The 15,079-nt window shown below is 34.4% G+C and overlaps 1 protein-coding gene across 1 annotated transcript in view; it reads left to right on the top strand.

Annotated features, from left to right (window-relative positions):
* Positions 1–394: 394 nt before the first annotated feature.
* Megf8 (multiple EGF like domains 8) overlaps positions 395–15,079 on the top strand; it is a 155,389-nt gene continuing 140,704 nt past the window's right edge. Inside the window, exons 1-2 of the mRNA XM_081740937.1 lie at positions 395–544; positions 12,419–12,819. Of these exons, the coding sequence (XP_081597063.1) occupies positions 12,567–12,819 (253 nt within the window). The 5' untranslated portion in view covers positions 395–544; positions 12,419–12,566. The remainder of the gene's footprint in view (positions 545–12,418; positions 12,820–15,079) is intronic.

Genomic DNA, 15,079 nt, shown 5'->3' with positions numbered 1-15,079 from the left:
CATTTTCTGTACTTCTATTATAACTGGTGCCAAAATTTCCGTTTGCTTCGTTTCTTGGTGCCAAAATTACCGTGTCAAAACTACTGGTGCCAAAATATCCGCCTTTCCTGTGCCGCATCCCCCCATTCCTTATAGGTTCGCGTGAACGCAACGCAAAATCTGCGCTTTGTGTACCATAATAGACACAAAATTTAATTTTTCACGTTTCGCATTGGTTTACACTCCTTCTTTTTTGGGGGGGGGGGGGTAGGTTGGTACAGAGCAAGATCCAAATCCATCATTATTAAAAAAAAAAAATCTAAGTTTTACGGAACGAAACAAATGTTAATTTAGAATATCCTAAAGCTGTGAGTTAGTCATTTGATTTTCTTTACTCGCAGTTTCGTTAGTTCTTACTAGATGTCTCTGTTCATGCAAACTATACAATCTGTCCAGATACTGTCCGTGTCAAACAATTTTGTGTTTTGTATTTGTTTATATGAAGAATAAATAGTATATTATGTAAAATAATACGGACAGAAAGTATTCTGAAGGATAGTATCAGGTAACTAATTGAGAATATGTTTGTTTGTAAATTTTTAAAATCATGTAAATATTTACAGATTATTGGGGGATATATTTGACAATGAACTCTAATATATTTATTAAATTGCGAACGTTTTTAGATCACTTTTGCTTTTTGTACATCTGACCTCTTGATCAATATGAAATAAGGAAACTAAACCAAATAAAGAGAACCAAGTGTCATTAACTCCAAACGTAAAGATATTTCAGGTGCATGTCCTATATTATTCCACCTTAATTTTTTTAAAGAATAATTTGGTGAAATGTGACAGAACGGTGTTTTAAAAAGTATTAACTGGAAAATTAAGCAATAGAGATTACGAAGATTAATTTTAGGATAATAACTCGACGAAAATATGTACTTGAGTGATAAGAGATTCGCTTTTCTCGAATGTCATTCCATACTAAGTACAAACGTCCACCCCAACATCTGAAGTTTCTGTTAAATTTAGTTCATAACCCTTGAACCAGATTTCAAGTATTTGTCGTGATAATTGGTATTGGTATAAATCAATTGAACGGTCTGAAACTTTGATTCTACTTCGGAAATGTAAATGACAAGAAGCCTAGCGATTCAGAGTGCGAATTACCGGGAGTTCCAGAGGAATTTTCCTCTTCAATCATGTTTTGATCTCTTTAAAGAAGCACTGAAGTATCACCCCCAAACCATGTTCAGTAATTCATAGTTAGAATATAGCCTATTATCATAATTTTATAGGACGTTAAACCTTACCAGCATTAGCCGAACAGAAGAAGAGAATAATAGTAAAAAGAGAAGAAGGCAAAAGTGAAATTAACTTTCGAAAGGTGGAGCAGGGGACTCTTGATTCAGCCTTTCTTCTCATTTTTCGCAGGATACTTTCCGGTCGGTGGCGTCACGTGGAGGTATCTCCAAGGGTTATAAAATAGAGGATCTGCCCATACCACAAAATCGTGAAGCCATACGTCACAACCTACGTATCCTATGATTGGTGATTTTCAGACCTGTGAAATATTATTCCGGCTAATTTCTTTATACTCCTTTTGTACACCTATACGTCCAGCATGTAATCATTCTATATTATTTATCTGAAGCAATGACTTAAATAAAAGTAAGCAACAGATACACTACATGTCTTCATATGACGATCGCATTGTTTTGAGCCAACATATATGGCGGTCATTCAGTCACCTAATAGAAAATGAAAAAAAAAAAAATGAAATCTTTAAGTTTTACGTCCCACGGTTATGCCGGTTAGGCTAAAGGAGACGGTGATTATGAGAGATGAGTGAAATGGTGGAATGAAGAAAGTGGGAGGAAACGGGAGAACCCCGAGAAAACCCACGAGCACGGTGTTTGTCCACCACAAAGTTCACTTGGCGGGGGCTGGGATCTCACCTAATAGAATGAAGATACATATGGGCAGATCCTCTATTTTATAATATCCTTGGGTATCGCGAGATATCGTTCAACAAAATAAGTGAAATACTGCATACACGATTATGCTAGTTGGTATACTGTTTCAAGAGGGGGAAAAGGCCCTCCACATGACGCCACGGAGAGGGAGCCAATCAGAACGCTAAACGCGAACTGAAGCTACCTATTATTTTATATACCTTGAGGCACAGATCCTTTTCTCAACCATATTACACATTCAATCGTTTATTTCAGTAGAACACGGGTGACTTATTCGCTAATATCCAGTACTGTCTATAGACATTATATGTTTGAATTGTTACCTTTAGGGTGCAGTTTTACTATACGAATCCACAGAATGTAAAATGTACAGTAAAATTTGGGGAAGTATTTAATTTGCCCATTTTATGTCGAGAGTAGAACCCAAGGAACCCCTACGGGCTTCTAACCCTTTCCTACTCCTATTACTACTTATACTATGGATCCGTATAGTAAAACTGCACGACCTTTACTACCAATTTCCAATAAGACTAGAAATTTTTATGAAGTTTTTACTTTGATTCGGACAGTGACTGGAAGCGATTCATCTGACTGGTTCCCGGAGCAGTTTATTAATCATTTCCCAAGAACGATTCAATTCGTCAGAGCAGTCTAGGAATCAGTTCCTCGAAACAGACAACCTGTTACTCTCCCCCAGCACTCACTCCCAGACTACTCTGGAAATAAAAACATCTTTAGCAACTGCTTACCTCTTCCATGTTTATATATATATGAAATTCTAAAATTTGTAAGAAAAGATAAACAGATAGATACAAGCACCTTCCGGTTGAACTCAGATATTCATATGCATAATACAAGACAAGCGTCTGACCTTCATGTAGAGTCCTCACGTTTAAAAATACATAAGAATAGTATATTTCCTATGGCAGTGAATATTTATAACAAGCTTCCTTCCACTTTAAAAAACAAAACATCTGGTTTCAATAAAGCAGTCAAGTCCTACCTACTCGAACACTGTTTCTATTCTGTAGAAGAATATCTCGCCTGTAGTAAATAATGTTTAAAGTATATATATTTTGTATATCTATAGTGTAAGGTTTTATTAACTGTTATGTTGTTTTATATCGATGTATGTAAATTAGAATAATGAAAAATTGTACCTTTTTTGTTTTATATAAATTCACACTATTTTAATATTGCATGTAGATTTAAATCTATACATATGTACACATTCAGTGTTCTTATGACGTGTCCAACTCATACGTTCACGTTGTGAACAATTTGTATGAAAAAGGATGAAAATAAATACAATACAATACAAACTACTATGGAAACCGGTTCGTATAAATCAGTTCTTAAACAACTATAATTCACAAGTTTTCCAAAAATGTGGATCAATAAACAGCTATAGTTTATACCCAATAAAACACGTTTCGTGATCTTTAAAAATGCACAAATGGAAAACAAATCAAGAATAAAATATCAATTAAAAATTAAAAAAAAAAAAAAAAAAAAAAAAAACACCGTTAAGATCCAGCATGGTGTAAAAATTGATAGTATAGCTCTCCAAGTGACAAACCATCAGCAAATTTACGACGCCATAAGTACGACGATGAGTGTAACATGAGGTTTTCTGAACCATGCCCAATCTCAAAAAGTATTCCTTTCCGCACAGACGTCGATTTATTGAAGCGAGCACAATTTCTGTTATTACAAACAAGTAAAAACAGTAAATGTCCACTTTTACTATACGTCGGAAATAGCTTCAGCCTTCGATCCCAACCATCACAGGTTTTCTTCAATTCAATTAAACCACACAATGCTGCAAAGCGATAGTAATTAATATCCGAATCTAATACAAATTTATTTAAGAAAGACACGATTTTTCAATCGCATTTGCTAACTACATTAGCCATGAAACGAAAATTGAATTACGCGCTTCCGTGTACTTCATCAGCGCATAGACCTGACACACAACGACTACAAATACATAGAATAGGTGACATCACAGTAGCAAACTACCATATGACTGTAAACATACACCTAGTGGAAATACTATGAACTACCACCAATCTATCTTACAACCAAGGATGTCGCACAGACATAGTCACGTGGGATTATCATGGGGATAAAAGTGAAGTGAAACGAGCCCTGCGGAGCTTTTAACCCGCTTCGCTTGTTAAGCTATGTTTCGTAACGCAATTAAATAACTTTTTTATTTTTTTAAATATATAAAATTGTGTGTGCAAAGTGGACTAAATATCTGACGCCACGATCGAGTTTGCAACTTCAATGTAAGTTTAACCTCACCCAAGGCAGGCGCAAATAGTTCCAATAAGTGACTGAGGCACAAACAGTTGCGAGAACAGGAAGTAACCGGACTTATAAGAACCGATTGAAGTCACTGTTCGAGAAAAAGTAAATCTTGCCGAAACTTTCAATGTACTATTTTATTACAATAACAGTTCTCAGAAATGCCATGCTCCCCTGAGAATGAGCAACGTTTCCCTCTACAATCTATTAACAAAAGAACTTCCCTCTATTTCTTATACATGAGCCGCAGCAGTTACATTACTTATGTTGAATTGTAATTTGACGGAGTTCGTATTTAAAAGAAAGAATAAAAATTGATATTAAATGACATTCACATCATCATCATTGAAATCTTCAAAACAGAAGAGAATTATTCACTGTAGTGTAAATTTACTAAAATAGTTAGCTGATCTGATATAGTTCAAATAAGTAGAATACGCTTCGCTGTGCTCTGTAACACTGTACGTGTAGTTCAGTAATAATTTTTCATGTAACATCAATTTCAATGACAAGATAACAGCATCTACTTCAATAATAAGATAACACCGTAGAAACACTGTGATTCATTACGAACTGGTATGCAGAGAGGCCATTACAAGACCTTAATTACATGAGTTTCAGGATTACTTGTGCGTTATAATAAATGTAACATGCAGGAGGAAAATCACTGTCGACTGAAGAAGTCTTCCACACAGAACGTTGAAGTGAAATTGTTCCACTATCACGTACACAGTAGATGGTACAAAGTATACAATACTTTGGAGCAATTAAAGAGACACAAGGTCGTACAATATGCAACAACTTTGTTGCAACTCGAAAACAGTATAAATATTACAACAAATATAACTGCAAGGAGCAAACTCAAAATAAAGAGTATCCCCAAAATTATTTACTCTATTCTATTAATTATGATGAGATGCCAATATATCAGTAGTAATTACGAAGTAAAAGTCGAATCTTCTGAGCACTAGCATCATACTTCACTATCACTAACGCACCCACCATCATGTGTAATGAAAATTCACAAATACAGGTGAATAAAGTTAAATACAATGACGAATAATGTGATTAGGCGTCATTTATAAGCGCTCCAGTAGTGTTGAAATGTGTATGATGCTTTTAATTATAATAAAGACAGTAAGATATACGCATGTTGAGTCATAATACAAAATGTAATTGATTAAAATATTACACAAAATGATTTATGGCAGACTAGTTTTCAGTGGTTCCAGACCAATATACAAACATCGAAATAATTAAACAAAAATGTTTAATACATATGTGATAACTTTGAGGAAGTACGGAACTTAACTGCGAATAGTTATTGGCAAATCTCGCACTTGTGAAGTGCATACCACACATATTATGAAATTGAGTGTAGAAATTATGTAAAAAGGTCTCTTATACCCACTATGGAAGATGATTTGAGGGATTCGAAGAGGATGAACATGTAACATCTATAGAAGCACTTGCAGAATTGCATAGCACGCACACACACATACTGAGTAGAGTAAATCTCGCATTACAAGTAAACTTATTAACTTCCAGAAGTAGCAATAAACGAGTAACTGGTTTCCACCGAAATGGAAGATAAATCCATGCGGTAATTGCCCAGAATTACTCTCATTATCTTTGTCACTGTTGCAAAGGCAATGAAAGTAATCACGTGCTCAACTCGTATCAATACGTATACTCATGTCCAAAATTATTGTCGCATATCTATAACTGTCTTCTTGTAAGAATGTAATTTGATAATGATTTTGCAGGGTACTTTTAATACTTTTACTAAGTGTAGAGTCGAAAAATGTATATTTGTGGTAAATTTCATAGTAAAAGAATTATAAATACGAAAATTATAATGAGTAAAATAAAATATGGCTAAGTGGACAAGAAAATGTTATTTTCGTTGTATTGTTCTCATTTACTGCTCTTTTGACATGAAATTTGCCACATACCTGTCTTTGCTGATTATACACGTACTAACATTATAAGAAATACCGGGCGAATTCGTTATCAAATTATATTCCTACTACAACATATTTATAGACATGCGACAATAATTTTGGACATGAGTGTACATCAAACGCCAAATTAAAATTTACCAAAAATATTGTTACCTGAATTACGAAGTCATTTCCACCTGCACTAATTTTATATATTTCTGGAAGTTAATTGGCAATAACTGGACGATGACACCGGTTCCAATACGGTTCAGTAATGTTTTCAAAGCACTCTCCTTGGCACATCAGAAGCACCAGTACATAGAAACAGGAAGGGATGATTTTTGGTATAACTTAATATAAAACATAGTGTTCAGTTCTGTCCCTCCATACTTGACATCTTCACTAATTCATAGGCTATACTGTACAGCTAATTTGCAGTCTGTTTCACCAGTAAAAATATATAAACAGTTTCAACTGGTGGAGAGTTACTCTTCCTCTCGTTACTTAAATAGTTGGTACGCTAGCCAACTCATCTCTACTCACCGTCAACGAGTTCGCTTTTTTATGATTGACTGATAGTTATATGCAAAATACAAACCTTAATTATTCATTCCGTTGATTGGCTCCCTCTTTGCCTCGTTCTGAGAAACGAAAATTCCATTAGCTATCTTGCTCCTTTAAACGCTCTCTGTCTCTACTTCGCTGTACACAGGCTACTCAACTAGTCAGCTCTGCAAGGTGAACTGGTTGAACGGAAAGACTGGCCCAACATCCATGGAAAAATAACTAGCAAATGGAAAACATTTTTCAATCGGATCATGGCGGTTGTCTCCACCAGTACCCTGCTGCTGATGGTGACACGAATCTCTTTTGGTCTTCTGTGAGAATACTCGGCACGAATTTGACCGATATACGCTGAATCCCTAGGGCTGCGAGTAAGATTTGGTAGCATGACGCGATCAAAATATTTAACTTGCCTGCAATTTCACGGATAGTCAGTGGACGATCAGATCTCATAATTGTGCCGACCTGGGCAATTTTCTCCTCATTCCGATTCCCTCTTCCTGCATCGAAGCGTGTAAATCAGTGAAAGGTTGCTCCGCGACTCATTGATGCAATCCTGAATGCCGCTTACATTCTTGTAATATTTCGTGTACACGTCTTTGTAGCATTTTTTAAATTTTTTATTTAAACTTAACAGAGATTTTTTCTCTTTTTTTTTCTTTCTTTTTTCGTCCATTTCGTAATTCGACGGATCACACAACACACCGCAGTCAGTTGCGTCTTAGTGATGACTAGCTCAGGTTAACAATAACACCATAATATTATCGTGAAATATTGCCACATGTATACAATGTAAGATAATATCAATCTAATGCCCAAACACGTTCAGAAAGGTTAAGTGCGAGCATCTCAGGCAATACATAATTGATTTAGTCATTATTTCATAAGTGTCTTGTTAGAAAATCATATTTGGTTTATATGCTGGGGGAAAAAGGGAGAAGACGTCATTGTCTCATTTTGAATTGTTGCATCTTCAAACTGGATCCTGTGGGCCACATTTTATTCCCATCCTCCCCTAATATCAATAACCTAATTCGCAACTAAGGTACAACCTTTCCTTACAATGTCACGTCTTGGCTTGCTTTGTCCTTGGTCCTTCATCATCCTATTTCTGTAGTCAGAGGTACATAGAGTTTATCGTAAGTTGCTCTGTCTTTTTTTTTTATCTGGTACAGTCCGCAGCAAAAATCCTGCAACATGAGCATGTAAGTTTATTGTGAAACTACACCTAACAGCGCAGATAATCAACATAACGTGTAAGTGGCACGAATCACGCCAGGAAAAACCTCTGCGTCCTCCCCTGCACACATATTTTAGAGCAAAAGACTTCGTCGTTTCACAATAAATTTACATGCTCATGTTGCAGAGTTTTTGCTGCGGACTGTACAAATACTCCGGTATCACTGAGTCAGGCAAGTTGTGTGAACAGGGTGCTGCGTAAAAGAGTGGCGCAGAAGGGGTTCAGAATCCAAAGTTCATATAATTCGAGACGTTTGTATATATCTTAATATGGTAAACATTTATATAATATCTTGCTCAAGGGACCTAAAATCCTGAACCCTCCGCACTTGCGTATGCTACTGGTAAAAGAAACACGTTTCGTTAATGAATTTATATTCTTAATGTGATATAGAGCTTGAATCTGTAATGTCAATGAAATTACCCGTATATCAAGTGGAACATTTTAGCACGGTTTGATGAAGCAGAAGTAGGTAGTCCTCACAGTGATTACGAACAGTATAATGTGGAATTACTACTTAATTGGAAATGTCCTTAAGAACTAGGTTCACAAATTTTGTAATCAGAGTTTGAGTTAAAAAATAAATAAAATAAATAAATAAAAAACCTGGGCATATGTGGGTTTAATCTCGGCTGATCATACGTCCCGATTAGGGTACTTTTTGATAACACAAAATGTTGCCCTGACTTTCTTTAAGAATAAAACATTTTGTACTAATTTTTTAAATTATATATATAGTATTTATAATTACAATTTTTCAGCTCGAAATACTAGAATGCCTACAGAAATTCGTTTAGATACTTCATATGCCTACCATCTCTTGAAAGAAGCGGTAGAGAATCCTTTAATATTTGCACGGTACTTCTCACTGCCAAGACACAATGCCAATATAGTATTCAGTGTTGTGTCTTCACAGTGGACAGATGGGAGGAACAGGTTTACTTTTTATGATCGTTAAGTTTTCTTTTTTCCATCTGGCTCAATTTTAGGAAGTATAGTAGTTGTAGTAACTTTCTTAGTTACTTAGTAAATTTGACTTATTTAGGGACTTCAAGGAAGTATAATGGAAGTAATCAACATAGGTAAATCACTTGCAATAATTAATGAACTAAAGACAGTATTTTGACACATTTTTTTGTTACTATAAAAGCATAATTACATTCTTTCGTACGCCAGTATAGTTATACGTTCTTCTAGTTCTAGTTATCTCCCTTTAGGGAGATTTATGAAGAAAGTCCCAGGCTTATAGCCCAGTGAACTGCTTCACTAAATTTGTTTTGTTGTTGAAAACGTAGATTTGTAAATAAATAAATAAATAAATAAAAAAAAAAAAACGCGTTCCAACATGGACGAATTCGCCTGTTCTAAGTAAATTTGTTTTTATACTATTTGTAAAATTACTTGGGTGTTAGAGGCTCAGGACATATAAAAAAAGATGTAATAATATATAAAAATTGTAAAGAAATTAAATTTTGTCAAAATTTAATATTATGAACAAATTCACAATTGCACAATTGTAAGAGCATGACACTCCAGGTGTAAAGATGTCCGTCGCCATCTTGTTCCCTATACGTTCTTTATACTACAACACTGCTTTGTTTCGGGATTCCGAGGTTATTATCTGGACTGATTGCGTCTAAGAAGAAAAGCCCAGACGAAGGCCTTAGGAACATTAGCGGTTGAAATGTAGGATAGACAGGGTGGAAAAAAATCATGTTTTTTTTCAAAAAAATCATTTTTGTTGATTTGTTTGATTTAAATCGATTTTTTTTAATTTAAATCAAATCTTTCTCCTCGTACAATACAAGTCGCGAACTGAAGAAAAAGCATTAGGAATTAGTATTAAATGGTAATTATGCCATTTAACTGAAAGTATTGGGGTTGAATTTTGAATTATCCCCAATCGTTAACTTATATCAATCCCAAACACATATTTCTTAACCCTTTTAAATTATGGCTCTTTTTAAAGGTAAATTATAGACTTTCAGTCAAGCAGCTACAGCATCATCCCTATTTATCCTAGGATCATGGTACATACATCACTCTCTTTAGAACAGCTTTCGAAACGGTAACATTCACATTTCCCTATTATGTTCCTGAAGCGGGAAATTTTGAGAGTAATCTGCATTTTTTAATTTTTTTTTTTTTTTAAATTTGATCCCCTCTGGATTCCCCTGTGTTAACGCACAGATCTCAGAATCAACTGGGAAATGCAAAGGGGTGTACTAAATGTATGTACAAAATTTCAAGCTTCTATCTTGAGTAGTAAGAGTGAGAAAACTATTTAACAATTGGCTAAGAACATTCCCACAATGCCACAGATGACCCGGATGTAATATAAAAATTTCCTCAGACATCCCTATTTATCCTAGGATCATGATTTGTACATTATTTTCTTCAGAATAAAACAAATTTCCAAACGGTACTCTTCAAATGTCTCCATCATGTATCTGGGGCGGGTAAATCACGAAAAAAGGAATTTTCTGTTAAAAATATATATACATTTTAATTTTTTACCTCTGTGGTCACCTCCCCCTGTTTTAAGGCAGAGATCTGAAACAAATCTGAAAAATACTGAGGGTTGCACTGAGTAAATGTGCAAAATTTCAATCTTGTAGGTGCAAAAATAAGCCCGCGAAAAATAAAATTCCCCAAATACCCCAGATTCCCGTATAAAACAGGATCTCAGGTAACAGTTTTATGAGACATCCCTATTTATCCTAAGAGCATAGTACGTACATCATTTTCTTCAGAATAGAACAGCCTTCCAAACGGTACCATTCATATGTCTCCATCTGAGACGGGACAATCACGGAAAAAGCTATTTTTTGTTAAAAATATCCTTGTTTTTAAAGATTTTTGCCCCTCTGGACCCCGCTGTTTCCACGCAGAGATCTGAAAACATCTGAAAATTATTAAGGGGTGCACTGAACGAATGTGCAAAGTTTCAGTCTTCTGTATGCAAAATGTAACCCGCCAAAAAATAATAATACGCATAACAAAAAATATATTTTTAAATTTATGACGTCATCACACACTGCCTCAACGCAGAAAAATGTGAAAGCATATGTAACGTGTTCTAAAATGCCTCCAGTCTTGAAGAAAACGAAGTAAAAAGCCTTATTAGTACTATTTTAATCGAATAATGAAGATTCTACCCTATCACCTAAAAATGGGTGATATAATTTAAAAGGTTAAGCATTAAGGAAAAAGTACAGCAACGTTTATCAAAATGACACTTTTTCACAAAAGTTACTGATATTTGGAGAGGCCTATTTTTAAAAACTCAGAACTAGCTTGCGGCATGAAATACATAAATTTCGCCTAAAGTTATAAAATTAACAAAAAAAAAAAAAAAAAAAAAAAAAAAAGGTTGGGGGATAAAACCCTTCTGAATACGCCCTATTATCTGCGAACAAACAAACAGACACGCATAAAAAAGAATTTTCGTCTTAAATGTGGATGGTGATTTTCCCATTTTAATAGTTAACGATTTTAAAACCCAAACCCAATGTTGCGAAAAGAAGAAAGCAGGATTGCTCCGTTATCTATTCAAAACGGGATTTTCCCTAATCATCCTCTGCATGACACTTGTTTTCATACTATACTGTACATTTGAGTCTCATTGTATTATGATTATGAACTTCTATAATCGAAATAACAGAACAGAAACGGGATTTTACTTATTTTCACTTTAAATTAATTTATTTCGGAATTCGATTTAAATCAACGAATTTAATTTAAAAAATCAAGTGATTTAAATCAATCCACCCTGAGGATAGACAAATAAAACGCAAGTAAAAGATATAGGAAAATGTTATTATTTTCTTATATTACGTTGTTTGATTACAATATTCTGCCAATGCTTCATCTATCGTGCTAACTGGTATGGAATTCTATGTTCTATAACAGCTAAAAGTTACTTAATTCGGGTTTACCAAATTACGAAGGAATGCGTACTTACTAATGGATGTTGTAGGGTACATATTGTCAAAATTACTATTTTAACTTGTACCACTAAGTAGTACAAGGTAAGTTCTAAATTTTATGAATTTTTTAAGTGTACATGTATTGGTTATTTCCAATTAGAAATAAATTGCTTTAGTCTGTCAATAATCACTAGAAGCATAATTAATTAACCAGTTAACCCTTCTTCTTAAACAGCATCCTGCTGAGGAAATCCGTCCGGCGGGTGATTCAGCAACTTATTGCTTGCAGAACGTGCACCATACAAGCAGGTTGCGCCTTTTTTTTACGTCTTCTCTTTATTATTGGTAATTATTTTCCACAATTTAAAGCTATTTAGTTATGTTGAATTCAGTAATTACGTGACAATCAGCTATTGTTTATAAGAGCACACTTCACTGTGTCTGTACTTGTTATTTTTCTTTCTTCCAGTTTTCTCTCCTTGAGCTTACAATGCAGACTAGAGTAACTAATTACTGGGCGAACCGTGAATCTACCTCAAAAGAACATCCTTCTTTGGATATGGAAACAAATAAAATAGCTTTCTTTCCCGGCTTTATTTATCAGTACGTTTAGCAATATGAGGCCTGGAGTTAAGAAAAAGATGCAAATTAAAAGAAGATATAAATTGAGTGGATATTTGCCATTGTGTCGTGATGTGTACACCCTAATTACAGTGTGGATATTAATGTTTGGTATAGCAGATTGTGAAGTTAATTCTTCCAACCCTTGCAACAAGACCAGAAGAATATTAACAGATTCTTGGGGAACTATCAGTGATGGATCTCCAGGAAATTATACGCAAAATTCTCATTGTGAATGGCTTATTAAAGGTACGTACAAAATTCTAATCACTTACGAAATTATGTATACAAAGAGTGTTATCACTGATAATGGCTTTTTAAATATATGTACCTGTGCTTCCTCATGCCTAAACATTTAGCGAATGTGGTACCGGCGTTCAATTTGCTGTGAACTCAAATAGTTCAGAACCCACGTTAAGCTATAGACCCAACGTTTCATATAGTTTTGATGCTAAATATGTGCGATGAACTCAAAAGAGACCAAAACCAGTAGAAAGATTTGTGGCTTAGAATTTACAGCTAAGTAAATAATAATAATAATAATAATAATAATAATAATAATAATAATAATAAATAAAATAAAAATAAAAAAGTACCAAGTTTACTACATGAGAACGAAATATTTTGCACATATATATGTTTGTATATATGTATATATTAAAATTTTTTACTTTGGCATCTTAAGTATAGGATAGATAAAGGTATTTCTAGTATTGGTAGCAGGGTTGACTGGTTTAAACCAACTGTTTTTTTCAAAAAAAAAAAAAAAAAAAAAGTTTAAACCAAAAACCGAAAAATGTTCGTAAAGGTGTAAGTGTTCGTAAAATCTTGATGAACACACATTTGTGGGTTATCACGTTTCACTCCCGCATATTATTCGTATTATATTCAGACTTAATTCCCCATTTATTATTCAAAGAGAGTGTCTACTGTAGCAGTTTCTGATTTTTTAAATATGAGTTTATGAATGTTTCTTCTGTGATTTTTTTAATAGTTTGTTATTATTGTTATGCAATTGCAATCAAAGAAAAATTCTAAATATTGTTTCGTTTTAATAATGTTGACTATTGATAAAATACATCGAAATACCGTACTTTTTTTTGGGGGGGGGGTCATACAAACCCCCACGAGAGGCATTTATTGAAATCAGAAGTATCTTTGGTAGTATTTATGTATAAATGGGTCAGAGCCAAAGTGGACTAAAATAATTCGTATCATTTTTCACTTTTCTAACTGACATGCAAACTACGTCGTTGTAGTTCTTTAACTTGTTCCAATAAAAGTCGTTGTGAACAAACTTGGACTATTACAGTATTTTGAAATTGTCCATATGTAATTCTTTATAATGGTTTCAATTGTGCAACTGTTTATCTTCGTGTCCTTCTGAAATGACTCTTGACAATTATATTAACAAGTATGTAAAGATCAGTACAACGTATTTTTATCATGAGTACTTCGTGAGTCGGCATACGTATTGAATTTATGGCCAATTAGTCCCGGTTTCGAGTTCAAATAGAGGACAATTTATCTCGGATGTAAGGCGAGAAGCGGTTTGGATTCCGTTTTAAAGTTATGTGGCCCCTTCCAACATAGCCCGGTTTTTACATAATAACGCCAAGGCGAAACAAGCTTATTTCTGTCCATATGTGATATAAATGCATAGAGCAAATTATTTAAACAAAAAAACACAGGTTTTTTGTTTTTTTCAATAAAAACCATGGTTTTTGCCAACCCTGATTGGTTGTCTATAATCCGAATAATATTGGTTTATGACTTTTAATAGTGATAACGAAACAATCTTTCCATCGTTATTAAAAGTTAAAATATACCCATTTTGCGAACTCGCAGTAAGCAGATTAAAAATCTATGCAGACTAGAGTGCTCTGCAGAAGGCTGTACAAAGACGGCAAGAATACTGAAGGAAGTATTTTTTACTATTCATATTCATGACAGAGTAATATTATTTTTCACAAGCTGTTTACAAACAGACTTAAATATGTGTTTCGACCTCTCCACTGAAAAAACAAATTGAATGAATGTAAACGGAAAACATCAGACTCATTTTAATTTTTCCAATTTCGACATTCTTTTCGCAAACGACACTAGCATTCCTAGCTTATAGGTAGCATTCCCTTTCACGTTTTTGTACATCTTATGTACCTACAACTTCCCCTCTCAACCGTATGCAGCAACAGTGATGATTTTCTGTGGGAAAGTTTTCGGCACGCGCCTGCTAATTAACAAATTCCGCGAAGCACGTTAGGTGACAATTTCTCTGATAACCTCGAATGGGCTACGTGGGTTGACAAATGCTTCATCTACACCATTTGCGTTTGAATGGCTACTATATCTACCTGTGGTCACCCTGGTGGTTAAATAATTTTCCCAACACTATTACTGTCCGGTTGTATGAAAAATGTGTGCAAAAGAGCCATGGTATACCCTCCCCATTGATCGTTCACGTTCGGTGGTATTTCACTGGCACCAACATGTCATTCCGGCATCTGCA

Source organism: Thermobia domestica, chromosome 2 (assembly GCF_964235325.1).
Source record: "Thermobia domestica chromosome 2, izTheDome1.hap1.1, whole genome shotgun sequence".
In the NCBI taxonomy this organism is placed as follows: Eukaryota; Metazoa; Arthropoda; class Insecta; order Zygentoma; family Lepismatidae; genus Thermobia; species Thermobia domestica.
Note: the sequence above shows the minus strand (reverse complement) of the source record. Positions and strands in the feature narration are given on the sequence as shown.